General features: G+C 36.2%; 1 protein-coding gene and 1 non-coding gene across 2 annotated transcripts; one reads left to right on the top strand and one right to left on the bottom strand.

Annotated features, from left to right (window-relative positions):
- Nucleotides 1-1,418: 1,418 nt before the first annotated feature.
- On the bottom strand, nt 1,419-11,531 carry LOC132636567 (probable sugar phosphate/phosphate translocator At1g06470). The gene is made up of 12 exons (XM_060353492.1): nt 10,389-11,531; nt 9,372-9,541; nt 8,642-8,727; nt 8,230-8,279; nt 7,529-7,596; nt 6,051-6,151; nt 5,911-5,923; nt 4,586-4,770; nt 4,330-4,416; nt 3,129-3,223; nt 2,412-2,566; nt 1,419-1,991 (listed from the first exon to the last, which is right to left on the bottom strand). Exons 1-11 carry the CDS (start codon nt 10,925-10,927, stop codon nt 2,449-2,451), a joined length of 1,512 nt encoding a protein of 503 aa, XP_060209475.1. The 5' UTR covers nt 10,928-11,531; the 3' UTR covers nt 1,419-1,991; nt 2,412-2,448.
- Nucleotides 2,135-2,238, top strand: LOC132638864 (U6 spliceosomal RNA). The gene has a single exon (XR_009581929.1). It is a non-coding gene; the product is annotated as a U6 spliceosomal RNA (small nuclear RNA).
- Nucleotides 11,532-24,689: the final 13,158 nt, after the last annotated feature.

The following is a 24,689-nucleotide window of genomic DNA, read 5'->3' as shown; positions in this document are numbered from 1 at the left end:
TGAAATGAAGAAAATGAAGCAACACAAGTTTGATTTTAATTCTTGGTGTTGTCATTGATGACTTCATCAAGAGATTTACCATCTTTATAAATAGATGGTTAAGTTCTCAATTTGAGATATCAACAAGAAGTGAAATATAATTTCTCCCTTCTTTCTACAAAGTTATTAGTTTGCTTCTCTTGTTTATTTCCAATTATATAGTTTTATAACAAAAATGACATTTTTGTGACTATAAGAGTATGTTGGTAAAGGTAAGTTGAAGAATTTTCAAATATAAAAATATATCAAACAAATCAAAATTAAAAAGGGTAAGATAGAGAGATCACTGCCAAATAAAAATGCATCCATGCGGTATCTACATCAGAACATAAAATTTGCCTTGGTTAAGTCAATGGTTTAATGATAAGGGTATACGTGAAGATATGTATCATTTATTTATTGGTTTAGTTCTCTAAACGCCGATGCTGATAATTTTTTTTTACTATATATTAGTAGAATTGTGTTTTCAGTAATCATGTATTTTAGTTCTTTCTTACTTTGAGGAATTGATCATGTGACACACACATGTTGGTATGTATATACAAAAACAAGTAACATCATATAGAACTAATGTCGCAATCTTTTTAGCGTTGCTCATATTTCTAAAAAAAACTTATCTGTTGACTGTGGCATTCCATATGTCGCTATGCACCAAATTTTTAATATTCCAATATACTTTTCAAATTTGCCAGATCTTCTGACTTTTCACTTTGGATCCGGATTAGTTTGTCATTTAATGTGTTTTCACAAACATAAATATCTTTATAGTTACATAAATATCTTTATAATAAACTATAGTTTTGAGTTTCTGTTAACATGGAAAATTTAAATATGGCCTCCTCTAGAGCCCTACTATATGCTCCCAATGTGTCAGTGTAACGACCCAAATTTATAAGCCACGGCGGGCACCTTAACTACCACCCATTAGGCGAACCGTTTCCATTTATCATCTTAGCACAAGCTCATTATCCAAAATAATAACACAATAGATGTCTTAAATACGGCATAGAGTTTAAATCAAACTATAATCCACAATAATATAATCAAAGGAACATCTAAAGTGTACTCAGAGTACAAAGGATCAAGGAATGTAATCCAAAAATTGGCCAAAACGAATTTATATTGTCACATTTGCAATTGGTATGTAATACACTACCTTAAACTTCCTTAGGAATCACTTCTTATTGATGACATAAGAGAACCCACTCACATTGGCTTCTTTAAGTTCAATTTTACTAAGTTGATATGCTATTAGAGATTGATTTATACAAAGATATGCTATTAGAGATTGATTTATACAAAGTTCAATCAAACAAATCAACTATATTACAATCCAAAATTAAACTTAAGTTAGCATTGACATATGAACCCTCAGCATTCAGTACACTCATTGTAGCTGAGACTATTTTTACTTTGACAATCAACCTACAACAACCCTCCTCCTTTCTAAACGTTTAGAACCAATCATGCTTTGTCAGTTGTCACATAGGCGGAATTAGAGAATTCAATCAATATGGTTGTACTATTTGACCATAAAACCTCTAAAATCCAATTTTGGAGAAAATTAAAAAACCAACTATCTGTTAAGACTCATCTCTTGATGTCTATTAACACCTTCATTACAAGAATTAAATGTAGAATGCAGAAAAATCAGATGAATATTGTAGAGAAAGTATCTGTTTAACAAAAAATGAGGCTCTCCAGATTATGATAACACTGATTAACCTTATAACTTGCTCTGATTGAAGAACAAAAGTTTCTGTCTTTCACCATCAATCGCATCATCACTTTCCAGCATGAGAGTTCAGTCCAAAAAATGACGCGTCTGTGGATGCTGCCACTTTAGTCCTATTTGAGGCCTTCATAATACAAATATGCCACTTGCTCCTCTTTTTGTAAAGATACTGATAGCCTCCATTTCTATATTTAGTGATTTCAAGAGTTCACCAGACCTATAAAGAAGAAAGTAGTTCACTAAATGCAAAGTTGAGGTATGAGGATTCAATATGTTTCTCACCTTCGATCTCTCTTTTTCTTCGTATATTGGAAAATAAATAGATGTTTTTAATATTTTCTATTAACAACATATCATTAAGTCATCCCTTCGGGACATCTGATAAAATTGGAACGATAAGAGAAGATTAGCATGGCCCCTGCGTAAGGATGACACGCACAGATCGAGAAATGGTCCAAAATTTTTTTAACATGTCTTAAGTCTACTAGGAGAAAAAAACTCAATTTCCCGTCTTCCCAGATTAACAAATCTTCCTCAGGTCTATGATGATATTCATTTGCTAGAAAATCTACACATTTGCTCCTCCTCCCTATGCTTATGCAGAAGGCCGTAAGAGCAATGGTAGTTAGAAGCTTACTATGTTCGTAAACGCAGATAAATTCCATACGGAAACTTCAAGGACCATGATCTTGATCTTCCATTTCTTCAAGTATAACATACTTAGCAGCTGCATTTCCTAATGGTGATCCAATTTCATCTTCACCTATGCTACCTTTCTGTAATTTATCGTACCTGAGGAACGAAAGTAGAACACATTTTTAATACATACCATTAAACCATCCCAGCAGTTTAAAATTCTACCATAGCTTCATATGACTACCAAAGTCCTATTTGCGACTTAAAATGGGGCGATATCAACAATTTTAATCGAACTGAGCTTAATTAAACATATTTTCAATGTGCTTTCTTTTAAAGATGACCTCACGACAACTATCAATTTTAGAAGCTAGCACAAACACCGGATACATTCTATTGAGATGAGCTTGTACAAGAAAAACAAATAACACCCAAATAATATGCACAAGTGTAAGATATAGTCCTTTTGATTACAGATTAAAGTGGTAGAATTGTCAACGGCCTTCTTAAAGTTCATTAAGGTTGAAACTGGCAGAAATGCAAGTCACTGTCACTGGCAGACAAAAAGTGTACTCTATACGGAGTTTACAACAAAATACACATAATCTGTTTGATAGTTTAAGAAAGGACTAGAAACTAATCTAATTTTAACATCAGCACAGAACCAGTAATCATGAAAATAACTTCTTCCTAAAACATAAAGGATTCAGTCACTTACTTGTACCAGTTAAACAAACTGACACCAAACATTATCGTCATGAGACCGAACCCTTTCATCCAGGTAAAGTCGTCGTGAAAATAAAATACAGCAACCTGAACAGGCAGCAAACATAATTACAAGCTATTTCAGAAATTGTAGAAACCATATAAATTTTACAAATGTCGAAATCTATTCAAGATTGAAGCAACCCACGTCCTATCTCAGTCTATAGTGTTCGAATAGTACAATCTACTTGAGGCAAGGAAGCTTCACTAAATGAGGTCAACCAGTAGTAAACAGGACTCAAAATGTGTAGAATTGCATTGAAATCACTTTCATTGCTATGTATACATGATTCACTTGATGGCTGTGATCACAGTGAGGTCCCAGTTATAGTCTGTACACCTCCAAAAGATTCTTTAATCAGTATTAACACCTTCAAATTCACTTAAAAGGACAGTCAATAGGCAAAGGCGGAGCCAGAATTTTGAGTTTATGGGTTCTGAATTCTAAAAAGGTAGCTTATTGGATTCCAAATACATTGTTTATTTAAATAATTTTTCAACACAAATACAAGATTTTATGCAAAGTTACTGGATTCTGTCGAACCCGTAGCTTCCACTCTAGCTCTACCTGGTCAATAAGACAAGCTTAGTCTGTTAATGGTCTCATTTGTGTGTTGCAAGCAACACATGCTAAACTTCCTCTCTTGTTGGGATAATCTCAATATGGCTAAGCTTGAAATTTATAATATTTCCTTTTCTAACATATGATATCCATACTCCAAACGAGCATTGTTGATATGGCTAAGCTTGAAATTTATAATATTTCCTTTTCTAACATATGATATCCATACTCCAAACGAGCATTGTTGTAGATCACTATCCATCCTACCCCCAGGCCCCAAGGGCCAGCAGTCAGTGCTACAACAACCTACAATTCTTTCTGGCTATAGAAATTCTAACAAAACTATTGCGATTGACAGTCAGTTCTGAGGTAAACAAGTATTCATCATCTCAATTCTGATATAATAACATCTCAAAATATAGTGCAAGAACCATTGGTCAAGCAATAAAGAGATCCTTCTATAACAAAAATATCAGCATTCTAGAACAATATGGAAGTTCCACCATCAGTACGTTACTTGTATTCTTATTTTTCTAAGGTTATTCAGTCACATTAATTCTACTCTGAAAATGACATGGGTTATAGTTCATACCAAGATTGTGACCGCCTCCTTTACAACTCCCGCTATTGTCACAGTTACTGCACTTGTGATAGACACAAGAATATATTCCGTCAACACCTGCAGTAAACCAATATTTCCAAGTTCTTTAAGAATTGACAATCGCTTCTAAATGAACTAGCTTATTAGAAGGCTTCGTTTTCTCCAGGAAAAGAAAAGGGGACAAACAAAACAACCAGTATGAGACGGGAATTCAACAAATGACACTAGTGCTTAGACACATACGTACCATAAAAAACGCCAAAGTTCCACCAAAAAGCATCAGCAAACAACTTCGAGCTATATGCCACGAGCTATCAAAGTAATTGGTGTGTCCGAATTTGTGCCATGGATCAAAAATAAGGGACAGAAAAGCAGTTGAAATAGCCATTACTGGAGTAACATAGCTCATTAGGGTGAGTGGATTTTTTAAACCTGGAATAACCAAAGCATGCATGTCATACACAATTTATTCAGAAACTGTGTAGCGAATACTGAATTAACGACTTTCAATATATTAAGTTCAATGGATCTCCATTTCATAAGCAAATATGATTTCATCAGGCAAAACAGCTAATGGATTAAATCAACTAATTTAGGGAATTGTGTAGTACGGCATTTAAGAGATTAGATAAAATGAAAACCAAGAGCACAAATTGTCCTTTTCTAGAATTCACCTTATTGTGGATGATAAGATCAAGTGATTGTTGTATACAGGGGCGGAGCTACAAGTCTGCCGATGGGTTCGGCAGAACCCAGTAGCTTTGGTCCAGGATCTGTATTGTGTTTAAAAATCCACTTAATATGTATAAACAGTTTATCCAGAACCCGGTAAGTTGCTTCTTCTAGAATCCAGTAAATAAACTCAAAATCCTAACTCCGCCTGTGGTTGTATACATTCCACAGAAAGATGTAGATGCGGCATCAACAGACCTCTTACATGAGTTGGGAATTCATCTGAAGATCTATTGGTGGGAGATCTATAGGAGTGGGCATATTGGAGTTTATAATACTTACTTGACTGGAAACTGGTTTTGCACTTCTCTCCAGATGCAAAGGCACATCAGGTTATTCATTATGTAGACATCTATTATATATTTGTTGGTTTTATAGAAAAGAAAACTGATTCACTAGATTTTCCAAATTTAGATTGAGTAACACTAGGACTAATAAAAAGCATATCAAACAAGATGACCAATATTCAATCTTTGACAAGCTAATACAAACTGGATCGAACAACATTGTTTTTCCAATTAGATTAGCAAAACAAGATCAGATTTGGAAGGGGGCTTGGAGCAATGGTAAAGTTGTCTCTGTGTGACCTACAGGTCACGGGTTCGAGCCGTGGAATCAGCCACATAGGCTGCCTACATCACACACCCTTGAGGTGTGGCCCTTCCCCGGATCCTGTGTGAATGCGGGAAGCTTCGTGCACCGGACTGCCCTTTTAAAACAAGATGAAAATTTGATGTAATCTAAGTAGTGGTGTGCAGTCGCTGCCACTCATATTGATGATGATGATAACAACATTCTTAGAATGTCTGAAATTTTCAAAGGGTTGTTGATAGTCCTTACCATAGGCTTCTTTCTTTATGCCAGTTTTATGTAGCAAGACCAGTTGGACATGGGAGAACAAACACAAAAATACACAAAGTCAGAGCACATACTATTGAGATATCACTGATAACAATGCAACGAGTGTCCCAAAATCCTACCTGCAGAAGAATCTGAGTCATACTCCAGCGAAACCCAGACATAACTGCAGCAAGCATAACAAACACAAATCCCCAAAACTCAAATTCTGTCTCCTTTGCAACTGCATTATCAAACGATAAAGGTCAGACTTGTCTACCAAACAGATTTAATTTAACAGACAACACAAATATGGCGATAGAGTTAGCAAAAACATCCATTAAGAAGATTACCTAAAGTCGATCCAAATTGTCAATGATAGTTGTGAAAAGAACAACACAACTGAACTCAGCCTTATGCAATCAGTTGAGGTCAGCTACAACTACTCTTTTATTTAGATGTAGATATAACTTTTAGAGCCCCATATTGGATGAGATTGCCGGTTGTTATCTCCTTATATAGTTTTGGGCAATCATCATCTCATGAGCTAACTTTTGCTATTGTGTTTGACCCAAGGTCCATTTAATCAGACATGGTTTGACCGATTTCTATTCTTGATTTACCCAATGTGGACCCCACGTTATGTTGTCCAGGCTCCAAATGTCTAGGCCTGGACTTGCAGGGCGCAAGGAGTTGTTAGAGTCGCACATTCGTTGAGAAAATGGGCTATTGTCTCCTTATATGGTCTTGGGAATCATCACCATGTGAGCTATCTTTTGGTTGAATTAGACCCGAAGGTCCATTATCTTAACAATATCTATGCAATGCTCATAGTTAAAACCATAACTTACTACATCTCTAAAAATAACCTCGTTTGATCACATTTGCCATGGTTTTGTCAACTCTTTGAATTAATGACTATAGTATTGTTCCTTTCATTAGGCTGCAAAAGTGAGACATTCGAAAAAGAATGAGAATTGTTTAATCCATTTCTTCCTCATTATGTTCTTTTAGTTGGTACTCTAATCACTTCCCTCATCAGTTTCCGTTCATTTATTTAAATTTCTTAGTCCTTTCTTCTTAAACCAAGTATCCATCTTAACTTTCTCATGCCAGCTACTATTTTTATATCGACATGCTTTCGACTACCCTTCTGTACCATGGAAAGAAAGAAAAAAGAAAAAAATGAGTCTAGGCAAACAGATAATAAGCATGATTAATAGTTTTCTTTAGTCTCAAAAGCCCCAGGATACTCTTCTTAAGACAAAGCAACAATTTACACCAAAAATGTGATCATTATTGACTTAAAGCCTGAAAGTGTCTTTTCAAAAACACAGTTCACGGGAGAACCAAAGTATCTGTTAACCCGTCTTAATCGTATCTAAACAGAAAAGGCTATTCAATCTCTAAGAAGATAAAGAATCAAAATGGCCATCACAAAATTAGAAACGAGAAATATTGTACTGAAAAGTAAACATTTTTACCAGTGCACAAGTGAAGTTTATTGATGTGATTTAAGAATCACAGATGAAGATGAAAATTGTGGATACTTTTGCATATAAGAGACTACATAATACAAAAAACACCCAGACAACTAAATGCAAGTAAGTGTGCAAAATACCTGTTAATAGTATCCCAACAGAAATGACCAAAATTATCCCCAGCAGCTTTACACTTGGAGACTCCAACCTTTAACAAAATAGTTGAGTTTAAAAGCAAGGGGCATTGGGTAAAATATATGCAAATCAGATAAGATCCAGTCAAATATATCATATTCATCAAAGATAGACACTTTCAGGATTTTAGTCCATAATGATCACATTTTATTCAGTCGAATGTGAAAAGTGGGGAATAAGGACAGGTAAGCAAAGAGGAAAGAATTATTTCGTTATGAAGTAAAACAACAAAGGAGATAATTGGTATATTGAGTTTCGATTTTTCTTCATTCTTCTAATTTCTTGCATCCATGATAATTGAGACAAGTAATATCTACCCAAAAACAAAAAATTTATATGAATATGATCCCTAAGGAAATGAGTGGTAAATGGAAAGCGATTAAATTTTCCTCATTTCAACATTTCAAATCACCACAGGATATTGTTCCTCTGTCAGTTTGCGACCCATGAAAGAATTGATAACTCATTGTACCTATACGACAAAAGGTTTTGCAAAATAATGCAGAGTCTTCCTATGCCAAAAAACCAATAATTGTGCCCATTGAGGAATAATATTGTTGGATATACATCTATCAGACAATTTAAAAAATCAATCAATAAAAGAAGCACCATAAAACAAAAGGAGATCAGTGATTAAAAGTAGTACCTGAAAGCAAATGCGAAGAATAGGAGAAAGATGGGAGATGCAGATTTACACTGTAATGACATAGATTGCCATTAGGAGCCTAGAATTTGTATCAGAGGGAAGGAAAAGAGAAAACAAAGTAAGAAAATGTATTATTCTAATCGGTAATAGACGATCATTATTCTAATCGGTAGTAGACGATTATTTCACTGGCCCTTGATGCCTTTGACAATCACAATTAATTTAGTGGCAGAGTGCTGTAACTGTCAGTAGTGATTATTAAAATTTCAAGGTACGTACAATGAATGTTATGTTGTGAGTTTCACTAGCATGCTTTCTGAGAGCTCAATTTTTTGAAGATATTTGCAGTTCATCAGTATTGACAGAAAATGTCTGATAAAAGCAAATTAATTAAGGAGAAAGAGTTACTCACCATAGTGGCAAATGTGACAGAGATGAAAACAAGGGATGCATTGCTAAGGTTAACATCCATTGCCGTTGTGAGAGCTGTCGGTACAACTGCATAAGGCAAAGGCCATCTATAGTATTAGTTGTTAGATAGTGACCAAGGTTAGAAATAAAAGACATAAAAGACTATATGTCTTGAACTCATGGAGAATGAAAACTGAGCTTCAAGTAGATGTGCTAACTTGAACAAACATAAGGATTCTAGTACATGCAGAAACTGTCTCATATTGTTCACAGAAATCACTTCATTAGAAACCATTGTCGATATATCAGTTATCAGCTAATAAGTGTAACATATGGCTAACCAAGTCACAAGCTGCGGCAAGCCAATTAGCATTTAGCATATGAAATTGTAAACTCATAAGAGGCACACACTAGACACAAAGAGAAGCATAGAAGGATCAATCGAGCCCATTAATAACTCCTACTCTCGTCTTTGTTACGTTTTGTAAATAATCCTACTGCAAAAGTGGATAAACAAATTACACATATATCCTGCTCTATAATATCCATACGCCTTTCAAAATACTATAAACTTTCTACTCTACTCTGTTCTCCTCTTTTTCCTCTCTTCCAAACTTGTTTTACAGGTTTTCAATGTCGGAAAAGTCATTGCCCATAATATGAGACACTTCTTCAACAAATCATGCAGTAATATACCTGAAAGAAAAAGTCATTAATAGTCATAAATGTACCTTTCAAAGAATAGTCTCTCCAAGACATCATTACTGTAGGTTGAAATCTTTGAGACCAGAACCCAGTAATGGCCTTGGACAAAACTGCTTGCATGGTAAAGTGGACAGTGTTCATAAGTAAAGGAGCAGGGAACTTCCCGAGATGATCCCCGAGAAGAGTTTTATTGTACCTATTCCACATGTCAATACATGAGAAGAACAAAGACATACTTAAAGCTTCAACAAACAACAACAATTACGTCCAGTCTCAAAACAAGCTGGGATCGGCTATATGAATCCTCACTGATCATGTTCCCCATTTCGATTCATCTCAGGCCAACATTTTACAAAATAAAAAAAATTGAAAAGCACTAGAAGTTCTCTATATCTCCTACTGGCATAAGAATCTCTACTATATAGGGCTAAAAGACTCCTAGAAAGCCCTTGGACCTAATGTAAACGTATAAACATGACTAAAGTATTTCGGAAGCTTCAATACACAAATGCAACAACAACTACTACTACGCCTCAATCTTAAACAAGTTTGGTCGGCTATATGAATCCTCACTGACCATGTTCCCCATTTAAATTCACCTCAGGCTAACATTCTACAAAATTAATATTAAAAGTGAAAAGTACAAAAGTTGATATTTCCTATCGGCATCAGAATCTCTAATAGGCTAAAAGACTCCAAGAAAGAATGGGACCTAAAGTAAACGTATAATCAAGACTAAAATACTTCTGAAGCTCCAATAAAAAATAACTATGCCTCAGTCTCAAACAAGCAGAGATCCGCTATATGAATCCTCATTGATCATGTTCCCCATTTAAAGTCATCTCCGGCCAACACTTCACAAAATAAAAATGAAACGTACTAGAAGTTCTCTATATTTCCCACTGGCATAAGAATCTCTAATATATAGGGCTAACCAACTCCTAGAAAGCATAGGACCTAAAGTAAACTTACAACCATGACTACAAAAATTTCAATACACATCAACGAAAAAAGACAAGAATGCAACGAAATGCAATACTTACAATGTCAAGAACAAGCTGACACTGTACCATACAAGGATGAAGAATAATGTCTTCAACACATCAACTTCAGAAATAGCACCATTCTTTGAAACTGCCTGTGGTGAGTCATGGTAGTCCGAGAAAGCTGAACGACCATCATCATCGTCGCTATCATCCTTCTCATCATCATCGACAGATCCTCGATGACTCGATGAACCATTCTCCACGTCAAATGGAACATACCTATCTTCTCCACTAGCAAAATCACCACCACCGCCCCTCATCATCCTGTGCTTAAAGTTACTACTATGTTGGTTTGTCTCTGTGCCTATAGATACATTTATTTCTTTCCCCTTTGGCAATTCGAAATCGAAATCATCTGCATTAAGATTATGTCTGTTGACTATTTGAGATGAATGAAGGGTGCCACTTTCATCAAACCAACCAGAAAAAGAAGGGTCCCTATGACAACTTGAACCTGAATCTTTGGAGGTCCATAATAAGTTGTCACTTTTAGTACTACCCTCTATATTATCTTTACTTAAATCACTTTCTACCATCTCATTTGTTTACATATAGAGTCATATAGGCAGGGCTAGAATTCTTGAAATATCACATGAAAGTTTTAAAATTCTAATAGCCTACGGGATTTGAATTCTTGAAATTTGTAAAATTGTATAAAAGGGGTTGTGTTAAATAATTTGAGACTTATCAAAATGGAAAAATTGGAATTGTTTTATATATAGAGTGAAATGAAGGGAGAACTTCACGTTGAATTTTAAAGAAGAAATCATTCTGGGCTTAGAGATTCACAGAATCCCACAGAAAGTTTAATCGATCCCAAAATATATATATATATATATATATAAAAATAAAAATAAAAGATCAATAGGGATCAAACATCATGCATGTCAAAGAATGCAATTAAAACAAAGGATTAAGAATAAAGATGAAAGATGAAGACATGCAAAGCTGATCAGAATCAGAAAGTGAAGCTTGTGATTTGATCCGTTAATTTCCGTTAGGTGGGCCCGTTGGGGGGACGGGGGCGTAGCCTTCTCTTGGAAATTCTTCTTTTTAATTTGCATTAATGGTGTTCTTGTAATGAACTAATTAGAAATTATATGGAGTCATATGATGGGAAATATGTTCCATATTAGAGTAATTTGCATAAATGTGTGCACTTTTTTATAATTTGCACCTATCCTCTATTTTCACGTGAGTTAAAAAAACGGAAAAGGTTCAAAATGGTCCTTAACCAATCAGAAATGGTTCAAAAGTGTCTTCCTTTCACCTATTGAATAAAAAAGCCCTTAATATTTTTTTTTTTTAGGTTCAAAATTGCACTCTCAGTTAATAGAAATATGACATGAAAATTAATTAAACAAGTGGCTTTTTTATTGGTCCACATAAAGTTTGACCCAACTAAAACTGACCCGACCAAACGCAACACCAAACCCGTTTCTAGTAAATCAAACCCAGCTTTTGTATCTTTTACACATCTCGTATATTTTCTTGTTCCTCTCAGAAGAAGCGAAGCTGAACGCAGACAAAACAAAAAAAATGTAGTATTATAAAAGAATAGAAGGGGAGAAAGGGGATCGTAGTAACATAGTTAGTTGACTACCTGAACTTTCACCTTCTTGGTAGGGTTCAGTTTTTCACCTTGTAATCCCCTCCCCCATTGTCCCTTCCCCTCCTCCCTATATAATAAAATAAAATAAAAAGAGTTTTTAAACAAAAACAAAAAAAAAGATAGAAAAAAAAAGAGAAAAAATAGGGATTTTCCACCAAATTCATCAAGGTAATGACTCTAATCTTTTATATAAGTTTATTACGTGATTATGAATAAATTTTCATGGTGAAAATATAGAGAAATTATGAGGCATCAAGAAAGTTTAGCCCTAGAGTTCTTCAACTAAAATCATTGATTTGAAAGGGCAAATGTTATCAAAATTTGATTTTGATTAATGTTACACGATTGACTCGCTGAGAAGAACCCTCTAGTGTTCATTGTTTCGGAATTCTGACCCGCTGGCTAGAGTTTATTTTTTTGGGTCAACCCTTTGACTGCGAATTTGACTTGTGTTAAAAATTTAAGAAAACATCCTGTTTGCAACAAATTTTGATATGCGGAAATAAATTACAATCACAAACAAAATATGAAGAAATAGAGATTTTATTGATGAATATTGCGGGTACAAGATCTGTTTACTCCCTTGATTCTTCTCTCCTAATATTTCTCCGTAATTCGAGGGCCGTTAGTAGCTATTTCTTGAACGTAGGATGATTTGGATTTGGATATGTGGACTTTCTTGGGATGTATTTGATCTCCATGAAAGAATATTGTGGATCTTCTTGAAGTATTTGGTTGTCAAGAAATATCCGGCCATATATTAACCTCTTCTTCAATACCCATGAGTTTATGGGATATCTCAGATCTTGATCTCTTTGTAAATACCAAGAGTTTATGGGATATTTGAGATGTCTTTTCAAGGGAATATGTGCCCCCTTTTATAGGCGTGATCTAGGGTTTAGGGTAGAATAGCCTCCAAGAAACTTTAACCGTCGTTAGAGTTTGAAGGTGGATTGGACTCGTCTTGTTGAGTCCTATTTTAAATCCAATAAAATTTTGATGTCTACAAATGCCCCCTACTTCAGACTTGTCGAGGTGTAGACTTGCAAAACCGTGAAGACTAGACTAGACTTGAATATCTCTGTTTCAACATATATTGTTTGTGCTTTACAGTTTATTTTTCACACATCAAAAGTTTGTTGCAAACAAATTGGCACGCCCAGTGGGACCAAGTCTGCCCTTCATCTCTTCTCTCACAAATCATATCAAATCTCTAGTAATGGGGGTAATCTATTGGGACGAAGCTATTGTTCTCTATCCAAGCAGTTCTCCATTAAAGCTGTAAGGGAGGGAGACGCTCCAAATAGTCTCTCGCCAAAGCCACAAAGTTGCGAAGGAGATACGCTAAGTGACTCCTCGCTAAAGCTACGTGATACGGTGATAGCAGACTCCTCGCTAAAGTTACATGATAGCACCAGGAGAATTTTGTTGTATGGGAAGTAAAGAATTAAAATCTTCTATAACCATAAGGTGCCATAGTTGATATATGGAATGAGGGTTTCAGTTCATTTTTTCCCCTGGAAACTTAAGTGCTGGATTTGGCTCCTATTTGGTCAGACGTGAAGTTGCTTTGCTTCCACCAGTACCATCTTATGAAGAATGAAAATAAGGTAGTAGTACTGTTGGGACTGCTATTAATTGTTCTCCAAGGTATCAATGAAAAAAAAAAAATAGACGGTCAATTCATACATCGACATATGTAAAGGTGAAGTGTTTTGGTATTGTAACTCGATGAAAAAAAAAGTATTCATTGTTTTCACTAGTACTTCAAGTCTAGTCTTCACGGTTTTGCAAGTCTACACCTTGACAAGTCTTGAAGTAGGGGGCATTTGTAGACATCAAAATTTTATTGGATTTAAAATAGGACTCAACAAGACGAGTCCAATCCACCTTCAAACTCTAACGGCGGTTAAGGTTTCTTGGAGGTTATTCTACCCTAAACCCTAGATCACGCCTATAAAAGGGGGCACATATTCCCTTGAAAAGACATCTCAAATATCCCATAAACTCTTGGTATTTACAAAGAGATCAAGATCTCAGATATCCCATAAACTCATGGGTATTGAAGAAGAGGTCAATATGTGACCGGATATTTCTTGACAACCAAATACTTCAAGAAGATCCACAATATCCTTTCATGGAGATCAAATACATCCCAAGAAAGTCCACATATCAAAATCCAAATCATCCTAGGTTCAAGAAATAGCTACTAACGACCCTCGAATTACGGAGAAATATTAGGAGAGAAGAATCAAGGGAGTAAACAGATCTTGTACCCGCAATATTCATCAATAAAATCTCTATTTCTTCATATTTTGTTTGTGATTGTAATTTATTTTCGCATATCAAAATTTGTTGCAAACACATCCACCTAAGAATTTTTTATCTTTTAAACCCATTTTTGTGTAGTTTGAGGTGATCAGGAGACGTGTGAGCAAAATTTGGATTTACTAGAAAGGGTGCTTGAGTTGTGAGTTCGAGGTAAGTGAGACTTTAAAGCTTTGGTGCTTTCTTTTCAAACCTGTTTTAAAAATATATTTTGTCTGTCTGGTCCATGTGATGAGACAGGCGTGTGCTTGGCAGAATCGATGTTCTTTGAGGTCAGCCGCATATATTTTATTTTCAAGTACGCTAAAACTCTTTTTATAAATTGATTCGTGGTGAGATAAAAATGTGAACCATTAGGATAAGACATTATGTATGCTTCTTGATTTCACTAGGGATTGTGTATGCTTCTCACGGCATTGTGTATGCTTCTTGACATCATTGGGGCATTGTGTATGCTTCTGTAACACTCGGTAAATTCGGATTAGGAGTGAATATGTTAAATGAGTGTTACCGTGACATTTTAGCTATATGAAGTCCCATCGGGATGAGTTTGGGTGGAATTAGTTGTTTTGGAATCAAGACGGATAGTGAGGTGCAAAAGATTTAATAGAAAAGACTAAATTTTCAATAAGTCTATCTTCAAGCCTGATTTATTAAAAATTCGTTCAGAATTTGAGAAAACTCAAAACATGAAGGTTGTAGCCCTTTGAAATGCCCGTTGATATATGGTGGAAGTCAAACGAACGTCTGTACAAAACGTTATGACTATTTTACTGAAAGGTCGCAGAACACGAAATGCGACTCAGATGGCATTCTGCGACGCATTTCCCAATGCATCTGGGCTAAATTTTTCCATCCCAAAGTTTCCAACATTCTGTTTCGATATGTGTTTAGCATCTGCGATCTGCGGTGCAAACGCCAAAGCAGACGTGCCCGAGACTCATTAAAAGTCGCGTTTTCCAAATTTTTATTCCATTTTTCAGTTCTATTTCAGTTTTCCAAGCCCTAGCATGACTTTTATCTCTTCTTCTCATCTTCCCACATCAAGGTAATGTTATACCCCATTTTAAACCGGTTAAATTAGAGTACAACATATTGGAGATTCCTATTTGCTTTATTTTAAGGAGTCGCCACCCAATTGATTTTAAGGTGAATTAGGGCACCTAATTATTAACTAAGGTAAAACTAACTAAACCTCTGTTAATAGTCTACTTAATCAGTGCGATTCTAGGTAAGGGTTCTAATTATCCTAAAGGGAAGGGATTAGGCATCCTTTAGAATCCGTCAACTACGGTTATCCGGCCAAACTTAGGTTAATTAATTCTAAGGTCCAAAAATTAAGAAAATAGCTTTGAGAGAACAAAGAAAAAAAAACTGTAACTAACAAAGTTTAAAATATTATTATATGAATGATGCACTTTATATGGTGAAAATAAGTATTTAATGTTCAGAGCAGTAATCCTCGGTAATCCTAAATGATAAAATCTACCCTTTTCTGATCCTACGTGAGTCATAGGTTCTGCACCTAATTTTAAACCACACACAATCTAAAACACAGACAAATTAGCAATCATAAAAAAATGGATGAAAGAAAATGAATGATAAGGGAAAGAAAAGAATAAAGTGTCATAGGCAGTCTCTGGCGAGTTTCGCTGCCCGATGTGATTTAAGAATTGCGGAATGAGATGACTCTATGGACGGGTGTGCCGAGTCTCATCTGGAGACTTTGTTTTGAGAAAGCCCTAAATTAAGACTCCATTTTGCTCCAATGTGTACATGTAAAAGAAGGGGAAATAAAGATTAGACAAACGGGATTGATTCTTAATACGCATTTGAAAAAAACAAACACAATACTTCAATTGTTAGCTTAACCTCTACATAACTTAATCTTCAAAGCATGATATTTTAATCGTAAGGCCTAAATGAATGAACTTTACAATGTAGATTTAGAAAATTAGATTAGCAGCTACGCTATCCACCATTTCAGCTCGTAACTTCAGGAAAACACACTCTTTAACTACTAAAGGCTAACCATTTAATGGAAGACAAGAGCAGATTCAAATAAAAAATAAAAAAAAATAAACTCTTATGCAATCTGAAACTAAATCATATCATCCAGCAGCTTATACTTTGAGCTAATCCTCGAACAGACAAAGGATACTAAAAGGCCTCATTCTTTGCAAATTCTAAGAAAAGAGAAATAAGCTTGACAAAGGCGCAAAAGATATATGCATCCATACAAAGCTGAAGCAACCATTAAACAGACTAAACTCATATTCTTATTGAAATTTAGACAAATAAACCTTAACTAGCATGCTGGAATCTATAGAAAACTAACTGAAAAAAAAGGAACGGAACTAAAAGTAAAAGAGAAGGAGAATTACGGACCTTCTTCGGGTGCAGCGAAGTGGGTGCGGGCTTTCGATCTATGCTCGAAGACTACCAAATCCGAGCTTGCGATGTTCGGATTCAAAGCGACACCAAGACAAACAAAAACCAAAAAAACGACTTAGGATTTTGACTCGATATTCGTAAATAAAGCTGATGTACTAATCTTGCTTAGGGGATTTTGGCCACTGGAAAACTTCCTTTTTCCGATTCAACTAGCCACTATTTATAGGTTTTTTTCGCTTTGTGTTGAAGAAATAGAGAGAAGGAGGAGCGGGAGAGAGAGAAGAGCGGGGGACAAAGGGAAGTGGGAGAGACAGGCGTGGGGGACAGCGGGAAGTGGGGGAAAGAGGAAGGGCGTGGAAGAGAAGGAGAGAAGAGAGAGGAAGGGAGGAGGGAGCGGCGGTCATGAAAAAGATGAAACCCTAGGGGTTTCATTTTGTTAAAAGGTGAATTGGGTCGAGTATTGGGTCAATGGACTGGGTCAATTTTCTTTTGGGCTGAATTGGCTGAAAATGTGGGTTGGGCGGATGAAAATAATGGGTTAACTGATTTGGGCTGGCTGTTTTAAAATATTGGGCAGGATGGAAGTAATTTGTTTGGCTTCTAAATTTAAATAAGAGACCCATTAATCATATACTGAGTGTGCTAAAATATCCCCTAATATAGAGTATGTATTTATTAGTATTTAGATGAAAATAAAATGACGCCGTAATAGCCGTGCGATAATATATTTGAAATTCAATAGTAAGTAAAATGCTATTATTAAATTACGCGAAGATAAATGTGATGCGTGTGCATAAGCTGGTAAAAATGTTGAAATGATAACAATGCGAATTATAATAATACTGATAACCAAAATAATAATAATAATAATAATAATAATAATAATAATAATAATAATAATAATAATAATAATAATAATAATAATAATAATAATAGCAACTAGTAACTATAATAGAATAATGAAATGCCGGTATTGATAAGAAGCTAATAATTATAGTAATAATAATAATTATTTTTTATTATATATATATATATATATATATATATATTTAAGTTGCCAAAAATACTAGAGGCGTAAATAGATATTTCGGAGGAAAGGTGGGATAAAATTGGGTGTCAACGGGTAAGTCTCTCCCATGTATTCCCAAGTAAATCTCAACACTTATCTATGGATTCTTAACAAGATTCTACGCTACAATCATAGAGTTTTCAAGAAAATCCTTATCAAGATTTCAAGTTTAGACTTTTGGGTTTCTTCTTCAAAAGTTCAAACCCTTTTCTCAAGTTTTGGAGAGATTAAGGTATATGGGCTACCTCTCTATGTGTGTAAATGTTATTGATTTTCCCCATGCCTCGTTCTTCATGATTACTACGAATTACATCAGAAATATGGATTTTTCCCTAGTTCATGAAAAGGTCAGAACTTCTATCTTTTGAGAATATAGTTTCATAATTCGTTCATAATTGTCATTCTGAATGTTGTGAACTCAGTACGTAATCAGTATAGATTCGTGTTTGCTATCCCATGAGTCTCAATCATGAAAACTCAGAATGTTTATGAACAATTAATGCTTTAAACTTCATAATCAGTTCATGAATACATGTCTCAGCATAGTCCTGTTTAGTATTCCAGTGTTATGCATTACACTATGATTCTCAGTTCCTTAATAATAATTGTTGAATATTGAACACTTGTATCTTTGCCCAAGGGCATAGTCTTATGTATACGTATACTTGGCTGAGGCCATCGACTGACACATTTACTTAGACGAGGCCACAGATTTGTGCACTTATATTGGGTCGAGGCCCCACATATTATTAACTCAGTTAAAACAAGTGATTTCATGTTTAGAACATGGAGTACCTATTACTTTACTGCTGTTGTTCAGTTCAGCTATCAATATGTTCAGTTTCAGTTCCAGTATATTATTTGTTTATTGATTTGGCTGCCATTTCCCGGGCACCCCGTAGCTATTTACTCTTTCAACTAGTTTTACATACCAGTACAATTTAAATATACTGACGTCCCTTTTGCTCGGGGCTTGCATTTCAAGATGCAGGTAACGAATTACAGGACGACGGATCTGCTCGCTAGCAGTCTCGTATCAGCTGTTGGTGAGCCCCAGTTCTTTTGGGGTGTTATCTTATTTATAGTCTTTTAAGAATTTTAGACAGCCATGTATGCCAGGGGTCTTGTCTCGGTAAACAATCAGTATTTCATTTTTCTTTAGAGGCTTCATAGACTAGAGTTGCAGACAGTCAGTATTTAGCAGGCTTTTGTGTTAGCCATGTTTGGCTACATTCTTATACTTCAGACTTATTCCGCATTTAGGATTTATTAGTTAGACATTTCAGTATCTCAGTTTGTTCATATGTTATATTCCGCATCAGTGTATATCTCATGTTGATTCAGCCAACCAGTTGGTTCGCTCGGTCACATGTAGTCAGGCACCGAGTGTCGTGTTACGCCCTTGGCCATAGTTCGAGGCATGACAAATCTTGGTATCAGAGCACTAGGTTCGAGTGTCCTAGGGAGTCTATGAAGCCATGTCTAGTGGGGTCAATTTTACGTGTGTGTGCGCGTCACACATGTAAACAGTTAACCACCAAGACATTCAGGATTATCTCATTTCTTTCATACTCTAGATCGTGTAGTTAGAGCAGTACTTTCAGGAATTCTTCTAACTTCTGCAAATTACATATTTCAAAAAATGCTTGCAAAAAGGAAGTACACCAAGAGAACTTCAGCCACCAGCCAAAAGGCCAATATTAATGATACCCCAGAAGTGAACCCTCAGACTCAGAGAGCTGCATCGGGTTCAGCACCCCCAACTACACCCCTACCTACTGAAAGGCCTGCGGAGGTCCATACTCTAGTTCCGCCGCCCAATACCACTGACATGGATGTTAGAGGAGCTATCCAGTAGCTCACCCAAATTGTTATTGCATAAGCACAACGTCAGGGACCGGCTATAAGGGTCCAAGTTTAATCTGAAGAACCGAAATTTTAAAGCAGCAGGATCGATGTCACAGGCCAGTGTGGGCTACCAATGTCTTACACACCCTACTTGCAACAAGTGTGGAAGGAGGCACCCAAGGTCGTGGCGTTCGAGCACGGATGGTTGCTATGGGTCCGGTCAGCAGGGCCACTTTCTTAGGGATTGTCCATAAACAAGGCAAAATATTGGAGGTGATGTATCTAGGTCCACAAATTCAGCAACTCCTAGAAATTCTCAATCCCAAGCAAGGTGTGGCGCAGCAAGGTCCGGTAATACGAGCGAAGGTCAGAACCATTTGTATGCTCTAGCCGGTCTTCAGGATACAGAGGCTCGTGCAGATGTTTTCATAGGTATGCTAACAGTTTTATCCTTTGATGCTTACGCTCTCATGGATCCCGTATCCACCCTATCTTATGTAACTCCATTCATTGCTAAGAGATTAGGGATAGAACCAGAAAAGTTGCATCTACCGTTTGAAGTGTCCACCCCAGTTGGAAAGTCAACTATAGCTAGACGCGTGTTATAGGGGTTGTCCAGTTAGAGTCTATTAGCAGTACTGTAGCAGACTTAGTAGAATTGGAAATGGTAGACTTCAATGTAATCATGGGCATAGATTAGTTAGCGTCAAATTTTGCCACAGTGGGTTGTAGAACTAAAATAGCAAGTTTCGAGTTTCCTAGTGAACCAGTTTTAGAATGGAAGGGTGATGTAGTAATGCCTAGGGGTATGTTAATTTCCCATCTAAAAGCCCGAAAGATGATCTCTAAGGAGTATATCTATCATTTAGTCTAAGGTAGGGATACAGACGCTCAGGTCCCTACTCGCCAGTCCATATTTGTTAATGAGTTTCCACAACTCTTTCCTGAAGATCTTCCCGGAGTCCCTCCAGATAGGGAGATTGACTTTGGAATTGATTTACTTCCTGGCACTAAGCCAATATCTATTCCGCCATATAGAACAGCTCCAGCAGAGTTGAAAGAGTTAAAAGCTCAGTTGAAAGATCTTCTTAACAAGGGATTTATTAGACCAAGTGTCTCACTTTGGGGCGCACCGGTCTTGTTTGTCCGAAAAAAAAATGGATCCTTACTTATGTGCGTTGATTACTGTCAGTTGAACAAAGTTACTATCAAGAACAAGTGTCATCTACCCATAACAGATGAATTATTTGATCAACTTTAGGGTGCCCAGTGTTATTCCAAGATTGACCTCAGATCATGGTACCATCAGTTAAAGGTATAGGAAGTTGATATTCCGAAGACTGCTTTCAGGACTCGTTAAGGGCATTTTGAATTTATGGTGATATCGTTTGGGTTGACGAATGCATCAGCAGCTTTCATGGACCTTATGAACAGGGTTTTCAAGCCTTATCTTGACTTGGTTGTCATTATTATTATTGATGACATTTTGTTTTTCCCGTAGTGAGGCTGAACATGCAGAACATCTCAGAATAGTGTTGCAGACACTTCAGGATCGCAAGCTTTATGCAAAATTTTCAAAGTGTGAATTCTGGCTGAAATTAGTAGCATTTCTATGCCATGTTATTTTAGGGGAAGGCGTGAAAGTGGGTTTTTAGAAAATGGAAGCAGTGAAGAATTGGCCTAGACCCACCTTAGCATCTGAAATAAGGAGTTTTCTAGGTCTAACGGGCTATTATAGGCATTTCATAGAGGGTTTTTCCTCTATCTCAGCTCCGTTGACTAAATTGACTCAGAAGAAAGTCAAGTTTCAATGGTCCGATGCTTGTGAGTGAAGTTTCGAAAAATTGAAGAAGAGGTTAACTTCTGCTCAGTTTTGACACTGCTAAAGGAAATCGAAGGGTTCGTAGTGTATTGCGATGCTTTAGGATTTTGGTCTTGGGTGTGTTCTTGTCACGACCCAACCCCGTAGGCCGTGACTAGTACCCAAGATGGGTACTCGTATTGTCCCCACCCAACCCCGTAGGCCGTGACTAGTACCCAAGATGGGTACTCGTATACACACCCGTTAGCTATATGTTCAGTCCACAACTATCAACAGATAACGCAGTACATAAGCCGACAAGGCTGTCATAACATGTGGGAACGTCCCAAATATATATATATAAATGCAAGCCGACAAGGCTGCTACCACAACATGACAATATCTGCAAACTGGCGAGGTTGCTACAACGATAGAATACGCATACTGATAATACACACACAACTGATCACGTCTGAATACGACCCACATACATGTCCACAGACCTCTAAGAGTTTCAATAGTGAAATATGACGGGACAGGGCCCCGTCGTACCCTTAGACAACATATGCATATATTTAGATCAAAAAGATCTATACCAAAATCTGGGCTCCAGAACAACGGAACTCTCCAAGATAGCAGAAGGGAAGTCTTAAGCTGGCGGTTCACCAAAGCGCGTATCTTTACCTGCGGGCATGAAACGCAGCCCCCCGAAGAAAGGGGGTCAGTACGGAATATGTACTGAGCATGTAAAGCGTGAAATACAGTAAACAAGTACAATATTCAGAATACCAAAACACTTGCCTTTGTGACATAATCATATTTGTCAATATCATATATCATATGCATATATATATATATATATATATATCGTACCCGGCCCTTTAATGAGGGACGTGGTGAATAAGATCATCATATGCCCTCCTGGCCGCCATGACATGTCATCATATCATCATATCATCATATCGTCATATCGTCATATCGTCATATCATCATATCATCATATCATCATATACATATATACCGTACCCGGCCCTTTAGCGAGGGACTCGGTGAACAATGCAGTGAAACTGTGCACGATAACATACCCGGCTCGGGACTCGGTGAAAGATATATTGAGGTATGCACAAGCAGAGTAGTGAGAAACTATATGCAATTCAAAACATTTTTAAGGACTCAATAGAATAGTCAACATGAACCATCGTTCGCAAATTCAATAATAGTCATATCATTTACCTTTCGGATGTCCCTGTGGATTATATCAAAATGGAACTTTGAAATCATATGTACATATCAAAATATATATATATAATTTAAGTTATGAGAATCAAGATCATTAGCCATCCTAGTGGTTGTAGGAATAGGAATTCCTTTGGAATCGTATATATATCGTATATTCATTTCACAACGATCATGCCAAAAAGAAAGAAGGGTTAGCTTCACATACCTTTAGCGCTTATTTGTCACACAATATGTATACGCTGCCCAATAATACTTCAACCTATATTAAGACGCCAAGAACTACGGTTAAGCTACGGGGAGATTCAAAATGTATTCTAACGTTAGTAACTCTTTTCTAGATGTTTAGACGACGTTTTATCTTGTAGCCAAACCAACTACATACAACCAATCCCACATCAATAATTATACGTTCAATACCAATCCGGACAGCCCACACAACATTCCAAATAGCCCACATTCACAACATTCAATAACGATTCACATACGGCTACTACATTCTCAAGTTATTCCTAATAGTTCGTAGCCTTAATGTTTGCATGTAACAACTTTATAACAGCCCTTTCAACATACAACACAATGCATAATATTAATTATCATTAATCTTCCAAGCTCAATAAGAACAACAACAACGTGTCAAAACAGTCTGTATGCGATTTCAAATCAGTCCATACCTTACAACATTCGATAATAGTTTACATGCGGTTATGACACCTCTATTTTATTCTCATTAGTCTATAGTCGTAATACCTCATCAAAATGATTCTATAACAGCCCAATTACTATGACAACATGATGTATACTCTTAACTATAATTAGTTTTTCCAACTTAACAAAAACAACAGCACGTCCAAAACAATCCCTAACCAACAACATAAAGATGCTCGGAATTCTTGCTAACGTTTACGAACATATTAAGCAAACCACATACGATTCTTACACATTATTTCATGTCTTATTTTCATATAATTTCAGTGAATTATGACCAGAAACCACACGACATGTACATCATCAATTCATACGGAACTAAGCTACATTGTCATCACTATAATCCTTACAACAACCCACAAACGATTTTAGTTCCAACTCCAACCATTAAACACCTTCATTTCCATCATAAAATTCATGACAACAACAATCAAAATATCAAGTAAAATCAGTTCATTATCTTCCACACAAAACAGTCCCTACACGGTTTCAACATGCTTCAACATCACACACAAAATTTCATTGATTCAATTTATATTCATACTAACACAACTTCACCTTTAACTTTCCAATTCTTTTCATTCTTTTTACCATGCAATCTATGATAGCATCAACCATAATTACTAAAGAAAATCAGTCCACCATTGCCACTAAAATAGTCCCTACGGCCACATTAACATTCCAACACCAACATTCATAATTTTATGCATGCAATTCATGTTCACCAAGTTACAACCATACTTCAACATCAACATATATAATTACATGGCTGCTATCATGTTCCAACATCAACACACATCATTTCATGCATGAAACTTATATTCACACATCTACATCACCCTTAACACATGTAAAAGAAAGTTAGATCTTACCTTGACAACTCGACTTCTCAACTTGGCTAGAGTTTGTGAATTGAAATGATAATGGTTCTTGTTGCTCCAATTACTATCTTCACATTTCTAGGGACCTTATAAATGGTTGAAATGATTGAAGAAATTATTTTTTGGTCAACACACAAAGAGCTCCAATTCAGCCACTTTGGCCGAGAGCTTCTCTCTCCCTCTCTAGGTTTTCTATTTTTGTGTTGTGAAGTTGAAATGAGAAAATGAGTTCTCTTAGTCATCCATTTGATTAAACTAAGATGCCTACAAGTTGGACACATGCTCCACTCATGACATTGAGCCACTCAATTAACTTTGCACTTAAATTCCATTTCTTTTCTCCTACAACTTTCGGCTACTTGGCCGATTGGCATTTCATTTTCTCCTTTCCATTTAATTGTTTACAATGTAATTGCATGTG

This window comes from Lycium barbarum, chromosome 4 (assembly GCF_019175385.1).
Source record: "Lycium barbarum isolate Lr01 chromosome 4, ASM1917538v2, whole genome shotgun sequence".
NCBI lineage: Eukaryota > Viridiplantae > Streptophyta > Magnoliopsida > Solanales > Solanaceae > Lycium > Lycium barbarum.
Note: the sequence above shows the minus strand (reverse complement) of the source record. Positions and strands in the feature narration are given on the sequence as shown.